Below are 21,788 nucleotides of genomic sequence, written 5' to 3'. Positions count from 1 at the left end.
TACCTATGGCTAAGACGATTAACTAAGGGTCATTCACTTCACATCTTTTGCACTCGCAAGTTCATTATTTCTTTTCTTGCGTGCATGTTGGGAGTGACGTGCACGCGGTGCACACATGGCATGACGAGCTCATGCTTTCCATGTGCACCAGGAGTCACATGACAAGAACTGACCATTCAGCTTTATACTTTGTGTGGAATATACACATTTCTTCTACACCAAAAAGAAAAATAATACTAAATGAAATAATAATGAAAAAACCAAACAAGTTCATAATACAGTTGATCAAAAGTGCCTTTCAGACAGCGCTTCAGAAGCCTTTGAATTTACATTAGACAAATACTGTTTTTCTTATTTTTATTTATTTATTTATTAATTTATAGTTTTTTCATTTATTTTCAGTGTAAAATTATTACTTATGTTTAAATGGCAAAAGCTTCTTTCACTTATTTTTAAGAGCAAAAAGAAATGGACTATTGTTTGTTTTTTATATTTTGTTCTGTATTATTTAGCTAATGAGCAGCAATAAATAACACTTTAAAATATCTAGAGTTTCGTGTGATTTACTAAACTAGTTTTGAAATAATGAATGCATAATAATCATGATAACCGTAATCATTCCTCAGACTATAATCGTACAATCAAACTCTATAATCGTTGTATCCCTACTTGGTTTCTACTATGACATGTTTACACGTATTGTGATTAAGTTTTACATAAACTGCAGTCAAGACAAATGAAGGTCTCCGAGATTTGGAATGACATGAGGATTACTAATGACATAATTTTCATTTTTGGGTGAAATAATGGCAGATGTAATATAAGATATTTAAATGTTTATCAGATATGATGATTTTACATGAATTATCAATTTGAAATGTTTTACAGTTTGTACTGTTTTCAGATGCGGAAAGTGAAATGAAACTGCTCTACTTGTGACTATTTACACAATAATGTTAATTAGAAATCCACATACTTCTGCATTCGTATTATAGTTTAGAAGTTGTATAAAGTACATAAACCAAATTTTTTGATCTTTTAACTTGGCATTTGTTTTTTAAATTTATGTTTTACTTTTAGAGGTGTCAATACTGAAGGCATAGTTCATCCAGAAATTATTTATTTATGTATGTGTTATAATTTGCTTGCTATTCAAGGTGTAGGTGACTTTTATTCTTCATTCAAATGTTAACTATATTTTTTTTGCTGGAACTGCAGTGCTTAGTGTTTCATACAATGCAAGAGAATGGTTACAGGCACTTCATATAATTTTTTGAGTCCAAATAACATATATAGGAATAAATAAATATGGATAAATTGCTTAGTGGTGGCATTGGTTAGTTTCACAAGAAATTATCATAAAAATATGAACATCATTTATAAGAAATATATTTCACTGGCACTATAACAAACACACTGAGCTATAATGATTTGCACTTTATATTTGAATGTATTTTGCGCTGAATGTTGCAATTTATATTAAATGTAATACTATGTAAGAGTGTGATCTCAATCGAGAAGATATCACAGATTTCCTGTGTTTTCTCCATTATGTGACAGAATCTGCATTGCAGACTGTCTTGAATGCTTTCAGAAGAGGTTGTGGATTAAACATCAGTGCTGTGAATAATATTATTTCTAAGTTTGCTTCATAAGATCTTAGTGTATGGTTCGGAAACACAGATAATAATTTTTGTCATTGACTAGTATTTTTTTATGAATGACAGAGTGCATCATTATTTAATAACAGCAAATATTCATTTTTGGATGAACTATCCCTTGAGAAAAACGGGGAATTCCTAGTTAGTCCCCGTGGTTGTTTTTAATGAATAAAACATTAATATGTACGTTTCAATATATGTAACAGCAAAATAGGCTAAAAGTCCCTCCCCACACTCAGGTGAAACCCAGATCTCCTCAGAAATTCGCGCACACGAGTAAGTGAAAGCAAGTTTTGAGGTCGTCCTTAAACTTTTATCTCCATAACGTGCGTCTTATCTCTCAGCGTGTATGTGTATCGTGCAACACTCATATCGACAGACAACCGCAGATCCCTTGAATGAATCTGTCGCTCGGCTCAATGTCATTCATTGAAGGAATCCGCTCGGCCACCTTAAGCGCTCACTGCTGTGTTGTTACATTGTAGCGGAAAGAATGTCGGAAAGGGCCGATGATGACGTCAGGGGGGAGCAGCAGCAGCAGCAGCGCAGAGCGGCCAGGCAGCTGAAGCAGCAGCCACACTTCCAGCGGGGAGAAGCCTCCACAGCAATGGCGACTGTTGCGGAGCGCAGATCCCTGCCTAGTCCCGAAATAATGCTGGGACAGCCTTGGAGCAGCTGGGTCGACGCTGTGAAACTCTACGGGAGCGACGGTGAGTTGATCGGCCGCCGTCGGCCATTGCGTTTCAACGGGCAGCCGCGTCAGATCGCGAGCGTTCGCCCGATTGCGTGCAGTTTTGAAATATTAAGAAACGCGAGAACAAGCCTGCAAGTGTAACTATTCATGTAACACGATGCCAATCGCTTCCTCAGGTACAGAATTGGAAGAAAGTTTGAAAGAGTGCGGGAAAAATCGCGAAGCCATGAGACTCTGCAGAGACGGTGAGTAGTGTTGCTTTCTCTGGTCAAAGGTGTGTTTTTGTTTTGGTGCTGTGTGCACACTTTTCAGGCACCGGCTCACTGTGAAACAAGTGCAGCTGACTTTTGACAGTGCTGCGTTTAAAGTCTGCTGTCGCTAATGTTAAAAACGAGCTCTTAAATGTGTGTTTACATGAACAGTTCTGTGTTACAGAACAGCTCTGGGTTGCATGTTAGCACTTGTGAGTTTGAATCCAATTGAAAACAAACTACAAGTGGAATATGTGGTGTTTTCGAATAAATGTCGTTTAGGAAAATTATTAAAAAATGAGTTTAAGCATTTTTGTGACATTTAAATAGACACCTATAGGCCTAGTCATATGTTTGGATAAGTTTGGTGTAGTAACACGTTTATACACTAGGACATTTCTCTTGTTTATCACACAACTCAATGCAATAATTGATTGAGTCGCAGCATTCTGTGGGTAAATCTAATTAGCTGTGGAAGTGTAAATGACTATAGACTATTCGTTATCATTCGAAGTTAGAGTTGTGCGATATGGAATTGAAAACAAACTACAAGTGGAATATGTGGTGTTATTGTGTAAATGTCGTGCAGGAAATTGATTTAAAAATGAGTTCAAACATTTGTTGTGACATATGAATAGACACCTATAGACCTAGTAATATGTTTGGATAAGTTTGGTGTAGTAACACGTTTATACACTTGGAAATGTTGCTTAGTTTTTTACAAAACTCAATGGTATAATTGAGTCCCATCATTCAGTTAGTAAGTATAGTAAGTTGAGGAAGTGTAAAGACTATTCAACTATAGACTACTTGATATCCCTTCAAGTTAGGGCTGTGCAGTATTGAACAAAAGTGTTATGTGATAGAAGTCTATATAGATTAATATTTGATTTTTGATGCAATATTTTAAAACCACAACAACATATGTTTTATACTGTTTTAGGAAAAGGAAAACATCAACTTTTGTTAGTAAACTGCCATGTTCACAACAAATCGAACATTTTAATTATGTAAACAAACAAAAATAAATCACCACCACTGTGCTAGGTTTATCAACCTGACAATAACAATCAGGAAATAAATCAGGAAAACTACACAGTTGAAAAACTTGAGATAATAATTTTTTGCTTTATTGCTTTCTTAACATGGCTTGCTTGATCATATTTTAGAATCCATACAAAAATTATTACATATTTTTGAACAAAAAGCACCTTTTATGCCCTGCTTGTTTTTAGAGATGTACATTGAAATATATAAGTACATTTCCTGATTTGCTGAAAAGTCCTTGTGTGTGCCAGTGGTAGGCACAGAAAGTTGCAATTGAAAAAAAAATTGCTTATTTGTTGCAAATCAATGCTAATATATATATATATATATATATATATATATATATATATATATATATATATATATATATATATATATATATATATATATAGTTGAAGCCAGAATTATTGAAAAAATTATTGACAATTGAAAAAAATATTGCTTAAAGGGGTTAATGATATTAACCTTAAAATGTTTTTTTTTTTAAACTGCTTTTATTCTAGCCGAAATAAAACAATTAATTGTTTCTCCAGAAAAAAATATTATAGGAAATACTGTGGAAAATGTCAGTGCACTGTTAAACATCATTTGGGAAATATTTTTAAAAAGGAAGAAAAAATCACAGGAGGACTAATAATTTTAATGTATTAAGATATTTACATTTGCAATCAATTATTTACATAAATAGTTTTGATGTGTTGTGTAGCCTTTCTGCAAGCAAATACATGATTATAATTACAAAAAAAAATTTATTCTGTATTGACTGCTTATGTATTTGTGTATTTTGGGTTGTTTCCATATAATAAATGGGGGAATTCAGAGAATAATGTATTCAGAGATGGCCTGGCCATTTTCCATTTTATGTAATAAAATAATATCGACAATGATAAATGACATACTTTTTGAATGATTTTTGAGTGACCAAAATCATATAATAAAACAACTAGTTGCTTCAGGTTGAGTGGGTGATCACCTTGTATGTTTATTTTGCTTTAACTGTTGTCTTAATGCATTTTATTTCTTAATTTGATTGAAATTAACGCAAGTGGCTCATGTGTGTTTCTAATATTCAAAGTTTATCCGGTTGTATTTTTCATTCTTTTTGGTAGCATATTAAAGATCCCAACAAATTAGATAACACTTTATAATTGCTATAAATAAATTTTAAAAAATCAGTGATTAATGCCAATGTATTTGGTAAATTTCCATTTAACAAGTGGGAAAACGATCAGGGACAAACACAGACAGGTTGTTCAGACATGACAGAGACTGTCTGGACATTTTCTGTCTTGTATCATAAAATAATTTCAGCTCAAATCAGTATTTTACATCTATTTATTAATTAATTGTTAACTAGCGGCTTCATGATGAGGTCCTGATCACTCTGTCTATTTGTGTGTGTATGTGTGTTGTGTGTGTGTGTGTGTGTGTGTTAATGACTGTCCAAGTTTATTTTATTTCTTAATGACATTTAAATGAACCTAAAGGACACATTTGTTTGTCTAATGGTCAAGACAGCAGTCGATCAGATTATTTAATTCTCGTTTTGTAGCATATTATCGATCCTTGCTAGTCTAATAACGTCTTACAATTGCTATTCTGTATCACTGCAAGTACTATTTTTGTTATTCAAAGACAAATGATTATTTAACATCCACATATTTGTGTATTTCCATCTAATAAGAGTGGAAATGATCAGTTAGATAAATACTAACACAGCCAGGTTCTTCAGACACCATTCAGGACATTCCTCATGTAATATAATCATTTAAGCTCAGATCATATTTTTATATCCATCTTATTTATTATTTGTTTCAGGTCGCAATCCTGATCACTCTTGTTGTGTTTATATTCCATTATTATTATAAGCCAAATGTATTTTATTATTTTATTACCTTTAAATTAATGCAAGTGACTAACTTGTATTTGTCTTATGATCATGGTTGTCAATCAAATTTATTATTACATAAAAAAGCACCAAATAGCAGCACATTTTAAAATATATTTTGAATCTCTTCGATTTACAATTTTTTTTTTAACAGAACTTAGGTTTATCCTAAGTTGTCATTAAATTTATAAAAACGCCATCACCAGGGCTCATTCTTGCTCTATTTCTGCCAGTATAGGAAGCGTGAGATACTGTACCTGTCAGGGCACTTACCTAACCATACATTTGCATTGACAAACAATTGAGCTATCATGTGTGCACCGCTGCTCCATTGCACACTTTAGAGTCAATTGTGGTAGTGTCTCGGAAAACCCAAAGTTGTCGCACAGGAATCTTGTCAAATGTGTCAACCTTTGGGTTACATAAGATGAAAACAACACACTGTGGAGGGAAATCATCACAGGTTTTATAAGTTTTCTATTTAAACTCTGAATTGATTCTTAAGCTGAACTGTTCTCAGGTCAGAGTAAAACCAAAGCTTTGAACACATCTCTGCTGTGGTTTTAGTTTCAGTTTCACCTCTGAAATATTTATGTGAGGATGTATTGAAAGCTGCATATGTCAAGCTGTAGATGTGGAAATTATTGCTTGTATACTTTACCTTAAGAGCACCACATGTTGTTGTTGCTCTTGTATAGAAACTGCTCTGCAGAATGATTCAGTCAAACAAGAAAAAAAAAATGAATTAATATGATAGATTATAATGGTGAAACTAAAATCTGAATTGTCAATTTTGTTTTTGAAAAGCGAAAGATGTTTTATAATCGATACTGGTACCAAAACCATTTAATCGGTTGTTTCACTGAACAAAGACAGCCATTTAGGTTTTTACAAAAAGATGTTAAGTAAAAGATGGCAATTTTAAGGTTGTTTTTTATTTTTTATTTTGAGCTCAGTTTCAGTTTCAGTACAAACTATATCTACATATGGCACTATCCCACTTCATTTGACCATGTTGAGTTTCTTGTGGCAGTTATGAAAGCATAGATGGATAAATGAAATGATATCAAGAGTAAAAAAAAAACTGAATTTCACATTTCAGTTTTACTTGAATGAGTGTTAGAGTTTTTGTATTATTACCTGATTCATTGTTGCCGGCGTTTGACTGAAAAACAAGCAGAGCGTGTAAAGAAAATGAGTCATTCAGTTTCCTTGTTGTTCAGTTTGTCCGGTTTTAGACAGCTTATTAAAGCTAAAATAACAAACTAAAGTTTTCAGCCAATTGCTCTGAGTGATTTGCTTATTTTCTTCTGAAAGTTTTATGGTCACTGTTTGGCTAATGCTCACTAATTACCAATTGTGTATGGATATGAAATCAAAAAGCCTCTGGTCAGTGAAATCTCACATCAAATTGCATTAGTTTCACTTCATTATTGGCTTTTAAAGCATCATATAATTAATACTCGACTTCAGATTAGCTAATCACTTGTTGATCATGATACAACAATAGAAAAACTAACAACCACATTCTGCATTCTCACGCTGACAGGAAATTCTCACTGTACACTTTAAAAATTCTCTGTAAAAGTAATTTTATCATTTACAATATATAATGTTATGATTCTCATGAGATGTAACAAATAATTAGCTACATTTTAATTTTGCATGCCCAATTTCTGTTCTTTATTCTCTCTCAAACTGAAAAAACTAAGCTATAATTAATTTTTAAACAGGAGGCTTGGCTCAGAGTGTTGATCATCTGGTCCAAAAGTGTTAAAAAATGGCTGTGATGGATTTATTTTAAATATATTACTGCTGACAAAAGACCAAGCCCACGATTTTGCTCTCATAACAAACTATAAACATGGCACAGCTCTGCCTTTAGTTGTTCGATAACTGTAATAAAAAGATATACACTTTTACAGTTGTTTTTATTTTACAACTTATTTTTGCATAAATCAAAAAAACAACTTAAAGAAGGATTTTTTTCCCACCTGATAGATGATAAAAACAGCCAATCAGAATCCGTCCTTCTTTACTGTGCATTCACACCGAAAGCAGCGAGAGAGTCGTAGTAGGCAGAATTCATTAATTTTCAATGGGAGCCAGCGATGAGGAGCGGTGTGGTGCGTCTTTATCGGTGTGGGCATCGAGGAAAGTTGAAATCAAGTCAACTTTTTTGATAATGAGCTATGATGCGGTTCAGCGTCGAGCAATCAGAATGTTAAAGTCCACCGCTTGAGAGGATTCTAGAGAACACAGTCCTGAGAACTTTGGTTCTGACCACATTTGTTACCAAGGGTTTAATTATTGTGGTTGCCTAATTTCCAGTTATTTATGATGTTTTCTTACTGTGACATACATAAAAAAGTTATTGGTGAATTGATGTGCATTAATGTTATATATATACTACCGGTTAAAGGTTTGGGGTCAGTAGGATCTTTAAATGTTTTAAAATAAGCTTCTCCTGCTCACCAAGGCTGGATTTTTAAATCCAAAATACAGTACAAATTGTAAAATTATTGCACTATAAAATACCTGTTAAAATAGTTTATAATTTAATGAAAATAGTGTATTCCAATGATTTTAAAGATACATTTTCAGCTTCATTACTCCAGCTTCAGAATCAAATGATCCTTTAGAAATCACTGTAATATTAATCATTATTGTTATTATTATTAATATTATAATTATTAATAATGGTGATGGTAATAAAAGCAATAATGACTGGAGTAATAATTTCATTTGAAAGTACATACAACAAGTAATAATTAAATATTTAATAAATAAGTAACAATTTAACAATTTTTTAACATTTAATAAATTCCGCCTAGATAAACAGATTAATTTTGTTTAAATTATTATATTAAATTACCCCAAACTTTTGACCGGTGGTTTGTGTGTGTGTGTTTGTTATATATATATATATATATATATATATATATATAAAAAGCAGAAATCTCATGCTAACTTTAACGACAAAACAGGATTGCTGCTTCAGAATGTTTCAGACATATGGACACATATTAGATAAGTGGAGCAAAGCCACACCACACACAACAACTTAATCTTTCATAGTGAAATGAACATGATAAAAAGCGTGCATCATTTTCATGCTAGAAAGCACATTTTTATGTGGAAATGTAACTGATTTGCTGATATGCTGCCACGGTCCCTTTAGATATAAGATCAATATAGCGAATTTTGACACTTTAGCTAGCGGAGCAGGGCAGGCAGACAGTGCTGTTGTCAGGGTGGCCAGAGCAAACTTTGACGCTCTCGCAGCCTTTAGTGTGAACGCACAGTTAAAGTACAAATGAAATGAAATTATTTTGTTAGCTCACATTGCCAGTTTCATAATGAAAATTCATCTGCGCATGTCATTAGGAAAAAAAAAAAAAAAACATGCCCTTTTCATCTAAAATTAAAATCTGAAAACGCAATTCCTGTTTATTTTCAGTTAAATTCTCAAATTCGTGATTTTGAGGTATTGGGTGTGGTTAACATACTAAAGCAAGCCCCTCCAACTGTCAGTTTTGACAACAAACAGAAATGGTGAGGAGGAGGTGTCTGTTAGGTTGTAATAACGCTTCTAAAAGCCGTTTCCTGATCTTTGTAAATGAAATGCCTACTTTAATACATCCAGTCAGCTCGCAGCATATAATATGTCTTGTGTAATATTTAGTTTACGAAAAAGAAAAAATGGTTTCAGCATCCGGTTCATGTGGACTTTAAATAGCTTAAGCAATTAAAATAGCAAACGACAAAACTGCAGTGCATGCAACACACAGAGTTATCATTCTTTTGTGAAGGGGTTTGGCAAATGTAGTTTAACCCAGTTTTAATTGGCTGTCTTCATGCCATTATAAACTTAGATGTAAAGATTTTTTTAGATAATATCAGATAATAATCAGATTAGAACTGATTATTTAGTCAATTCACACACATGCACTACCATTTAAAAAAGGAATTGTTCACCCCAAAAATAGTTCACCCCAAAAAGATGAAAAGTGCTCCATAATTTACTCACCGTAAGCCGTCTTTAGTACAGGTATATGACTCTTTGAGACTGTCTGAGTAGCATTACATTTTTTCCTGGCTCTTTCATGCTGTATAATGTTGTTAGTGGCCCTTTTTCCAAAGAGAACTTCCTTTCCTTTTTTGAATCTTCCAAAATTGCATAAATCTGTCATAAAATTCTTTTAAATAATAATAAGTATAATTCAGATTTTTAAATTATACTCATCACTGACATTTACAATGGCACATTTGTTATGACACATTTGTAATGATGTGTTGCTGTGGATTGAAATGTTTGTTGTGGCGAGAGTGAGACAAACGAGGATAATTAAATGCTATTAACTAATTAAAGCAATGAGAAGTTATTATGTCAGAGGACTTTACGATAAGGGAAGAAGAGTTGACTTTTTTTGCTAAAACCTCGTGCCTTACGTCATCATCGTCTTGTGCCTTACGTCAAGACAGAGGTCAGACAAGAAGTTGTCAAGAATGCACATTCAAAATTCTGTGATTTAAATTTATAATAAAAAAGAAAAATGTTTTGTTACCAAAACACAATGATATATGGCATATGATGTATAACCCATGTACACGTGTATGGGTTCATTTCATAATGAATTTATGCAGTTTTGGAAGCTTAAAAAAAGGCCACTGCTCAATAAGTTTCTCTCTCTCTCTCTCTCTCTCTCTCTCTCTCTCTCTCTCTCTCTCTCTCTCTTATCAAGTCATGTTAAGAGACATTGTAAATGTTTTATGACATTATGAATTTCATGGTATTCAAAATAATTTTTTTCTTTTTTTTGTGGACTGCTTTTTAAATGCTAGAAAGCTTGTGATATGACTTGAAATCATGAAAACTATACAATTAGTTTAAAGTGACAGTTACAAATTAGAAATATTCTGGAGCTATGTGATATAAAACCGAAGATTCTAAAAAAACACCATAATGCTAAATTTGTCAAATTCTGTGACATGTAATTTTGTACAGCTAATTTTAGTTTTATAAACAAATTCTACAACTCTTTTCATTTTCAACATTGAAACAATTGCACATGGCATCATGTCAGATGAAGATATCAGTCTCTTTCAAAAACAATTAAAACCCAAAACAATCAGAACAGAGTGTATTTGTTTAAAACGCTGTTTGGTGTTTGTTTCAGACAAACAAGAAAAGTTTTCGTTTGACTTAAAGTTATTTTGTTGAGGAGTGACTGCCACTGATTGTAGCAGTTCGTGATTTGAGATCAGCAGGTTTAAAGAGAGTTTACTCTCACTCAAGTGGAGTTTTTTTTTTCTTTTTTTTCCCTGTTGAACACAAATAAGATACTTTGAAGAATGTCAGAAACTGATTGATCAGAAGCTGTTGACATCTATAGAAATTCTATATACATCAGTGGCTACTGATTTTTCCAGCATTCTTTAGAATATCTTCACTTGTGTGTAAATGCAGAAAGAAACTGAAACAGGGTTTTGTTTTGTTTTATTTTGTGCATTTTCAGGACATAGGCCAGCATATTTAACAATCAGCGAAGTTGGAGAAAGACAGAAGGGATGGCATTAGGAAAGGTCCACCAACTGAGACTCAAACTCGGAAACTTGGAGTGCAGTGCTGGTGCTATTTGTCAGCACACTGTCCACTATAGGCTGTCAGTGCCAGCAAATAGGTTTGAAACAATCAGAAGGGATTAGGCTAGGTTTATAAAAGTGGAAAACAAAATTACATTAGTGGTTAAAGAATGATTACAAACTAGATGTCCCGATAAGATTTTTTTTGCCCTTTAGTCTGAGTCATGATTTTAAGTATCTACCAAAACCCGATCCGATACTTCAATAATACATAAAAAGAGTAAAGAAGAGTGAAGAAACAGATCCAGAGTGTTCATTATTTTTTATTAAATTTACCTTATTTTAACATTCAACAACTCTGTTAACAAACAGAGCGCTAAGGTAGCTTGAATTTTTCACTTTTGGACTTTAGTGCAGCAGTAAATAAAAAAAAAACTAATTAAAAAACAAATAGCACCACATCTTCATATACCCAGCAGACAATCCCAAGTTTACATATCTCACAGTTTGCTATGGCAATGTTGTCGTCATCAACTTTACAATACCTTCAGACCGCAGACATACTCCTGCTTTCCGCTTCAAGCTGCTTCTGTGTTCTACTTTGCCAGCATTTAACCAATAGCATCTCTGCAACAAAGTGATGTCATGCCGCATACATTGCTGTTTCTGTGTGAAGGCAAGAAAGAGGTCTAACTCTGTCACCGCATAACTATAGATGTTTAAAAAAATAATAAGAATATATATACAGTGTATATTTTTGAGTCCTGATCAGGAGGTAACGTCCGATTCTGATCAAGTCTGAAACGGTGTGATTGGATCTGGACATCCCTATTACAAACCAAAAGAAATACAACAAAACCAACGATATCTGAGCTGGTGTTTGCTCATACGCACACTAGACAAGGGCTGATATAAGATTCTGACGGCATGATTAGTTTGCATAAAAATATCACGGTTTCACAGTACTGTGATACTGCTCTAAAATATATTCTTTTTAAATTTATGGGTAAAAAACTATATTTTTACTGCTTGAACACAAAATATTTTATTTATAATATTTTGGAACAGTAAACATGTCAGGCTAAATAATCAAAATAAATCATTGACTTCTGCTGTCCTCATTAGTTTTAAAAACACTGATTTATTTACATCTTGAAAAGGCAACTTTCTTTTCTTTGGATATAAAGTAAGCCTGTTCAGGTTGATAGTGTGCTTGGATATTAGTGAATAAGTGATTTTTAATTTTTTTTAATTTTCCTGAATTGTAGGCTGACCAGTGACTTCTGGGTTCTTTTCTTCTAGAGATCCTGTTGCCCTAAAAAACAAAATAAAAAAGTAAAAATAAAATAATAATCTTGTATATACCATAGCAATGGTATAACAGAAAATATTTGCGGTTTTAAAATCTTGACTTTTCCAAACCACAGTAATCCTTGAAACTGGTTATCCTACCTTGTCTAACGCGCACACACAACCACCAAGAAACACTGGCACGTGCTGAACACTGATCAGTAAAAGGTGGCTGGATGGACAGATGTGTGTTGTTGATCTTGCAGCTCTTCATCAGACGGGGAGGAGGCGCAGACACACCAGGCGTGGAGTTAAACCTGCGAGTGTGTTCGTGCACTGGGCTTCTAAGAGCTTCTCTACCTAGATCGTTTATCAATGACAGTGAAGGGGATGGTCAAATTATCCGCTCACAGTCTCTCTCGCTCTCTCCCTCTCTCTCCCTCTTTCTCTCTCTCTTTCACCTTATCACCATCTCTGTGTCTCTCTCTTTGTCACAATCTCTTTTTCTCTCCCTCCTTCATTTTCATATCCATATTCTCTCGCTCTCTCTCTCTCTCTCTCTCTCTCTCTCTCTCTCTCTCTCTCTCTCTCTTGTCCTCTCTCTCTCTCTCTCTCTCTCTCTCTCTCTCTCTCTCTCTCTCTCAGTACATTCTGTCTGTCTCTCAGACCTGAGACACATGATTAGGAGACACAAGAATATTTGTGGTTTTCATGTCAAGTCAACCCAGCTCTGATGGAGCGAGCGTATCCTGTCTGCATCTCTGATATGCTGTCATAAGCATTTTGTTGTCTAATGTTGGGATTGATATCCGGATGAGCACCAAGGCTCAGTTTTCCTTGTTAAGCCAGAAAGCTCATTTGGAATTTTTTTTTTGCAGGATACCACCGTCCTCGCGTTCTTTGAAATGTCTGTTTCCCTCTGTTGGAATCCCTCAAAGCAATAGTTAGATGTATTGGATGTAACCTTTAAAACTGTTTCTGAAAATAGCTCCATGTGTCTTGTTAACCGCTAACTACACGTGTGCTTTCTGTGTGCAGCATAACAAGAAAAGCTTAAATAACTTTTTTTTTCTTCATCTATTAGGGTGTCTTTTTTACCAAAGGATTGTGGGTAACACTTTATAATAACTACACACTTTGAATCATCTATTAAGCATTGGCAAATAGTGAATTCAATATCTGTTAAGCACTAACTCTACATTAATAGACATTAGTGAGCAGTTTATAAATACAGCTACAAATGCTGTATTCTTATAGATAGGCTGACACGGAATCTGTACTTGCAGAAGTCCACAGATTTCCTGCTGATTTTCTGCTCATCTTTAAGCCAGTTTGTTTACATGTGTAAATGTGTGTAAATTTATATATATTTAGTTTTTAAATTAATTTCAGTATTAATATTAACTAAGGCTGCATTTACACTGCAGATCTTGATGGTCAATTTCGATTTTTTAACTGTATCAGATTTATTTTTGCGGACCTTCTTACATCATGTTTTAAAAATGACTCGTATTTGAATATCTGTATTTACACAGCACACCGCAAAGACGCAATAACCAGAAAAAAATAATAAATAATGGGCGCTGACTGACAGCTGATTATAAAACAGCGCTCTTTTCTCCATTCCTGCATTAAATGTGTTCACATGGTTTAATTTTTTACATTCTTTTTGACAAGTTGTTTTACTATATTATAACTTATGACAGAAAAGTTTTCAATTTGCCATCTTTTAATCTAGGTCTTTTAAACTAGTAGGCATCTTAATGTAATGTCTATAGTGTGATTTATGCACGTGGCGTATGCCACAGTTTTATAATAGTTTTTAATGTTTACGTGGCGGATGTTGCACTCTCTCTCTCTCTCTCTCTCTCTCTCTCTCTTCCTCTTTCTCTCGTTAATATGCTTGTGCTATATGACAGTATAAAAGCTTTTTTAGTCCTCGTGTTTGAGATTTAAGGTTTGGGACTCTGCTGAAGTCTGTTCTGAAATGAAAGCATCAGAGTTGACGTCATTCGCTATGGTTTATAAGGACGCGCACTCGCATTGACAGGTGAAAATCCGATCTACCTGCCTACCTGCGAATATTAATCGAACAAATTTCTACATATGAACAAGGCCTGAATCTGATTTGAGTAAATCGAAATACATGTGATTTATTTCCTGCTTTCATTTACATGGGCCATTATACTATCTGTAACACATGGAAGAAAAAAAAGAAACGCAATTGAGTCACTTGAACCATGTAAATGCAGCCTAGTATGAAAGGGTTTATTTAATTTATTTACAATACAGTTTATCAAGTAATATTTCTGTATTTAGTAGATACAGGCACGTGCACACATAGGGCTCAACCTGTGCAGTGCACATGCCCTTTTTAGTCTTGGATAGAAAGTGCCCTTCCAAAATTATCAAAAGTGCCCCCGCGACGCGGCACACCCTCGGTCCCGCTCTTCAGTAGGCGCGCGACAACACCGCTCTTGAGTTCTTGAGTACGCGCTCGACAACACCGCTTTTGAGTACGCGCGCGACAACACAGCTGATCAGAACGCGCGCGACAACACCACTCTTCAGTATGCGCGCAACAACCCCCCCCAAACTTGATTTGTTTACCAAGTGGATCTAGATGGATTTGCATGGTAAACATTAAATAAAAGTTACAATTATATTATCATTTAATTACTATTATTTTTTTATTTCAAAGTTAAACTCTCAGAAATAAAGGTACGTGAGCTGTCATTGGGGTGGTACCTTTTCAAAAGGTACAAATTTGTACCTGAAGGAACCATATCGGTACCTCAAAAGTATATATTAGTACCTAATAATTTTAAGAGGAACACTTTTGTACTTTTTAGGTATAATGTGTAGCCTTGGAGCCTTTTAAAAAGATACCACCCCAGTGAAAGCTCTCATACCTTTATTTCTGAGAGTGTATGTACTCCCAAAATAATTCTGCATAAATTACAGATTTTCATTCTGTCTGGCCCTACTTATAAGAACATTTATATTGTGCAATTGTGTTTTCATACTTTATTACTCAGTAATTCTTTATTACTAAATTCATTATCGCATTATTTATAAACCCTTTGTAATTAAGAGTAGTCAGTGGCTTTTAAGATCATTCAGAAGGAATTAGTAAACAATTAATGAACTATTCAAATGAACATTATATATTTTATTATTCAGGCATATGTTATTAGTTAATTTGTATGTTATTAAATGGTTTATTAACTCAACTTCATGCAGTTTTGTGACTATCTAAAGTGAGAACTATTTATGCTTTATAAATCGCTTATAAATAAAAATAAAGGCTTAGTATCAAATGAACAATAAATGTTTGCAATCTTGTCTGAAAACTTACTGTAAACTTTAAACATTGCTGAATAACAACAGTAAACAATTAGAAATAAATACAGCTAAATAAAATTGGATAAAACAACAACAATGTAATAATTTAACAATATATTATGATACAACATTTCAATGTTATTTAGGAAAGTTTAAACTGCACAGTAATTTATTTTAGATACAAGATTGCAAAGATTTATTGTTCATTTGATAAAGTTTAATTTGTGTATCTTTAAAAGAATAGAAATTATTCATTTATTCATTTTCTTGTCGGCTTAGTCTCTTTATTAATCTGTGGTCGCCATAGCGTGATGAACCGGCAACTTATCCTGCAAGTTTTTATGCAACTTCCAGCCGCAACCCATCTCTGGGAAACATCCACACACACATTCACACAAACACTCATACACTACGGACAATTTAGCCAACCCAATTAACCTGTACTGCATGTCTTTGGACTGTGGGGGAAACCGGAGCACCCGGAGGAAACGCAGGGAGAAAAGCCAACTGAGCCGAGGCTCGAATCAGCAACCCAGCGACCTTCTTGCTGTGAGGCAACAGCACTACCTACTGCGCCACTGCTTCGCCCCTGAATATAAATTAATAAAGTTAAATTCTTTTTTCCTGTTTAGAATATAACTGAGCCTTTAATTGTCAATTATAAGGGATTCATAAAGCATAAATAGTCCTCACTTTAGGTCACAAAATTGGATAAAGTTGAATTATTGACGCATATATTAACGTACAAATTAAGTATTAGTATATGCCTGAATAATATGTCTGAATGTTAATTTGAATAGTTTATTAATCGTTTGCTTATTTATTCTGAATGATTTTAAAATGGCACCAACTATTTTAAATACCTACCTTATAAATAATGCAATAATTAATGAAAGAATAATAATTTTGAAAAGAATGAAAATTCAATCATTAAGCACATTATAAATATGCTTGTAAGTTTAGAATACAGGATTTGTAGCTATATTTAGAAACTTGATACTAATGTCTTTAAATGTAGAGTTAATTAGCAATGAATTTACTTTTTTGCTAATGCTTAATAAATGTTCATAGTGTGTAGTTAATATAAAACGTTACCTTGATGAATATCATTATCATTTTTAGCATCATTTATAGAAAGCATCCACTAAATTGGGATTAAGATGGACAGTTTATATACTGAAATATATTAAAGTGAGCTTTGAAACAATTTCCTCCTTCAGAGATGAGACTTTTTAACAATGTTTGTGTTTTAAATAAGTGGCAATAGGAGTGGGATGCATTGCAAAATAATACATTTTATGAAATGCAACATGCTATATTTAACGTAGCTTGGCAGAATGTTGTGCTCTGTGTAGTAAATACTGCTCCAACTGAACATGCGTGCTGGAGATTCACATCTGATTACAGAGCTGGCTTTATAGACAAATGCGCATGTCGCATGTGATTTATCGTTCAGCCCTAACACGTATGTAGACTTTGTTTTGAGATTCATTCATTATTTTGTTGATGGATTTCTAGATAGAAATCATGGAGAATGAGATGACTGAAAGTATTCTATTTTGCTTAAAAGCCATTTTTGTTGTATTTGTGAGTATCATTTTACTATTTTGAATGATATCTCACTCTTATCTTTATGAATTTATTCATTTATTTTTTTTTACTATCTTTCGAAAAATGTGCAGTAAAATCATTGGCAGGAGAGCTGGTAGTAAATCGTTGATTCATGAATGTCTCAGAAGATATTTTTACTAAACCACACAGAAATTTAACAAAAAAAAAAAAAAACATGTTATACAGGTTTATTAATAAGCACGGCCATCAATAAAAACATTGCAGCTTTTTTATCGGATTGGACCTGTTTCCCGGGGGATTTCTGCATGTATGCCTTGCAGAACTCTTCTATATTTAAAGCAATCATCAAACAACTGAGGATCTGCTGAAGTGTTTTTAGAAAAATGTGCCATATGCCTCAGACATTTAGCCACAGGTCCATGGGCAGTGCTTGGCATGACATCTGAGGCTGAGACTATTAGGGTGTGAGCTTAGAAGCGTATTGAAATTGGTGAAGAAAATGGCATGGCTCGTATGCCCTAGGCAGTTTTGGATGTGGTATGTGAATGAACCCTTAAGAAAATGTGCAAAGTAAAAAAGAAAATCAACTTCAATGCATCAGTGCTCATCAATAGCAATTTTAAATCTGACCAATCATAGGAACTCAGAGATGAGACCAGTGGTGCAAGCTTCTGTTTACAGTAGCAAGTTGGCTTGACATCCCCATCCACTAAATTGGCTTTATTACCGTCTCTTCACTCCCCCTATAGCTGGTGGTGAGTGCACTGGCGCTGTTGTCCTGTGGCTGCCGTCACATCATCCAAGTGGATGCTGCACACGGATGGTGGAGTGATAGTAAACCACTTTGGGTGTATGACCATATACGATAAATGTAAATATAAATACACATAACAACATTTTTTTTGAGCATGTGGCACAACCCTTCCTGATTTCTTTATCTTGTGTTTTCAAAAGTAAAGACATGTTCTGTGTGAATGGCACCTAGGTTGTTGCAGTGTGATGGTCTTTATTTATTTATTTATTTATTTATTTATTTTTAAACTCCAGTGACTGACACCGTGGGACAGACTGTATTCATAGTCGGAGTACATGGACTGAACTGTTACACCACTAATAATAAGATTTAGTTTTTTATACACCTAATCTTGAAGGCATAGTGCACCCAAAAAATGTCAATTTGTTCACTGTTTACTTGTTGAAGATATTTTGAAAACCGGTAGAAATTAGGAAAAAAAAAATTCTACGTAAGTAAGTTGTTTAACGGATCATGGTTGATCTGTGATTTATGCGGATCAAAATTCATGGTTGGGAACACATGTTGCCTGCAGGTTAATACATTTTTTTACTGGTAGATTAATCCTAAATTTGTAACGATTACAGAGAGAGCGCCTCTCTTGTCATTAAAATCACATGTATGAAAGCTTTAAGGCTTTCCTGTAAAATATAATGACGACGAAAGAGGCTGTGGTAGGTTATTCGGGATGTGGTGGGTTTCATTAAAGGTGTTTTCTGTTCACTGATGTTTATGGTAAAGATTGAAATCAGCATCATATGCATTTAATGGCGCTCAAAAATAAAGTTGTTGGCAGCAATTACATTATCTAACCAGTAAGTGGCGACAACCAGCCATCGAAAATATGCCACTGAATAATTCTTGATCCAAAAAACATTGTGATTAAAAACATTATGTGATCCAAACCGTGAGATTTGTCATCAGTTACACCAGGGGCCTGTTTCAGTAAGGAGGTTCAAACAACTCAGAGTTTAAACTTGAACTCTGAGTTGATTTACCGCGAGATTAAAAACTCTGAGTTTTCGGTTTCAGAACAGCTGATCTGAGTTGGGTCAATCAACTTCGAGTAGACCAACTCAGAGTTAAGCGCGCACACCGTGACTTTAAAAAGGCATTATCAATGGAGCGCAGACATTACGAGTGACTATGGCAATATCTTATAAAAGAGATCACCATTTCTTTCTCCAGCTGAACTTGATGTTCTCATGCAAAGTTATAGCAAATATGAGCGTATATATTTGAAAAGAAGCAACCATCAGTGAAGAAGAGACAGTTAGCGTGGGAAAACAGCTGCTCAAGTTAATGCCTAATTTCACTTTTTAAGTATTTAAATATTTAGTTATAATAATATAAGTAATGTAATTTGTGACGTTTATATTTTTTTCTAAACTTTTTTTTATACATTTATTAGTTTTAAATGATTTAACAGTGCACTTGTGTGTTTGCCTTTTTATTGATCAAGTGATAGAGGTTAATATAACATTTAGAAGGTAAGCAGTACTAAAAATAATTTTTAGAAAGAATAATAATCCCATTAATCTAGTTACATGCATGTTGAAGGTGAATTTAATTTAATTATTTATTAAAAAAGGATAAGCCATTCTCGTACAGTTCTTCCCTGTGTGACTAAAATGTAGGCAATAGCTATGTTTCCATCCAAATATATTACATAAATGTATGTGCAAAACTGGAATATTGCATAAAAGATGCGAATAAAATTCCATCCAACGAGTCAAAGAGAAAAAAAATCGTCACTTTCTGATTAAACTGGCACCAAATATCAACAGTAAAAACAGAATTTACTGTGGTAGAAGAAGCTGCGTCAATTGATTCTTTATTTAGCCTAATTAATGTACTTGCGCCTCGATGTCAGAAGACAACGCTGAAACACAATGAACACGTGGGGGCGTCTGAAGCCATGAGACGCGGAGACTCACGCACCAGACGTTCGGAGGTAATTAATATACACTAATACTGAAACAGTTATGGCATTTTAGAATGACTAAAACAATATTTAAGACGTCTTACAGTGTGCTGAGCCTGCTGATTTGTTCATTTACACACATTCATTATCATATGATCATGATCTTTTTTTTAATGTACATACTGTAATTTGTTCAGTAAAAGTGTTTCCATCGTAGTTTATGCGCACATTTTCTATCGAATAAAAGTGTATCCTACTCAGTTATGTGCGTTTTTTATGCATATTTTAAAAAGTTATGTGCATCATGACGTTTCCATCAATCGTTTTTATGCACGTATCCAAAATAAGCATTAAAATAGGTGGGTGGAAACGTAAGGCTAAGGCGAGAAATACCGCTTCATCTTTAAAAAAGGGGAGGAGACCGATGGAAACTCGGAGTTTAGAGAATAAAACCTGCTTCTGACCAGGTTAGATTCACAGAGTAAGTTACCACAGTAACTGACTCTGAGTTAAAGTTACCTCTCTTTCAGAAACAGGCTTGACTTACCCTGCGTTCTCGAGTTTAACAAACCTGCCATTTTGAAACGGAAAACCCAGAGTTTCTCTCATTTCAGGGTTAAAATACTCTGAGTTTTCAGTTAACCTCCTTTCTGAAACAGGCCCCAGGGGTCGGCAACCCAAAATGTTGAAAGAGCCATATTGGACCAAAAAAAAACAAAAACAAATATGTCTGGAGCCGCAAAAAATTAAAAGCCTTATATAAGCCTTATAATGATGGCAACACATGCTGTATGTATTTATATTAGCTATATTAGCCTACTATAAAAATGACTTCGTTGGCTACAAATATATACTGAGCCTTCATGATTAAATGTTCATTTCCCTGCAGTGCATCCTGTAGAGAATGACGCGCCACGTGACTACTCTGTTGTACAATACCGTCTCAAGTATAACTTAATTACAGTATATTAATGAATTATGTTTAATGTTCAAGTTTAACTTCATTACAGTTTTAATGCATTATGCTTAATTATCAAGTTTAACTTCATTACAATATTAATGAATTGTTTAATGATCAAGTTTAACTTCATTACAATATTATTGCATTATGTTTTGCTTTGATGAAATTAAAGAAATGCAATAAAGAAATCAGATTTTTTAATGTTTTTATTTTATTTTGAGGATTCCAAAAAACAACATCAAAATTAACGTGCACAACGTGCCCCTTATCTGGGCAACAAACAGTGCAATAAAACGCAGTCTGCCATTTCCATTTCAAGATCAGCTCGAGTCATTCCTGGGAATGTGCTCAACCAACACAATCTCATGGCAATTCGTAACTTTTTCATTTAGTGGCTAATTCGTATGAATTCGTACGATCTAATTCGTACAATTTAGTACGATTTGCTTTTCCCCCAATGACGGTTGGGGTTAGGGGTTTGCATATCAACGATCGCACCTTGTGAATAATCACCGTTGAGTGAGTGATCGGGATGGGCTTCTTATAATTCTCTCAGGGAGGGAAAATGAGAAAGCGTGCCCCGCTGTACATCTTTGGCAAAGACAGCTTGCGCTCCATGGCGCATCACACAGTTTGTTTACAACAGCTACCTGCCTGGCATCCCGCCCTGCTGATAGAAACGTGTGTCGCAGGCTATGACGCAAATCTTCGTTGACAGAAATGTTGAAATTAAATATTCTACACACTTTTACAGCATTGGAAAACGTTAAGATTGT

General features: G+C 34.1%; 1 protein-coding gene across 2 annotated transcripts in view; it reads left to right on the top strand.

The window, feature by feature from the left end:
* The window catches only part of atxn7 (ataxin 7), an 85,800-nt gene that overhangs the window by 19,054 nt on the left and 44,958 nt on the right, over nucleotides 1–21,788 (top strand). For both annotated transcript variants that reach the window (XM_009305965.5, XM_001341439.10), the window contains exons 3-4: nucleotides 2,147–2,371; nucleotides 2,532–2,600. In XM_009305965.5, the coding sequence (XP_009304240.1) occupies nucleotides 2,155–2,371; nucleotides 2,532–2,600 (286 nt within the window). In that variant the 5' untranslated portion in view covers nucleotides 2,147–2,154. The remainder of the gene's footprint in view (nucleotides 1–2,146; nucleotides 2,372–2,531; nucleotides 2,601–21,788) is intronic.

Source organism: Danio rerio, chromosome 11, assembly GCF_049306965.1.
Source record: "Danio rerio strain Tuebingen ecotype United States chromosome 11, GRCz12tu, whole genome shotgun sequence".
NCBI classification, from domain to species: Eukaryota; Metazoa; Chordata; class Actinopteri; order Cypriniformes; family Danionidae; genus Danio; species Danio rerio.
This window is presented reverse-complemented; position numbering and strand designations above follow the sequence as displayed.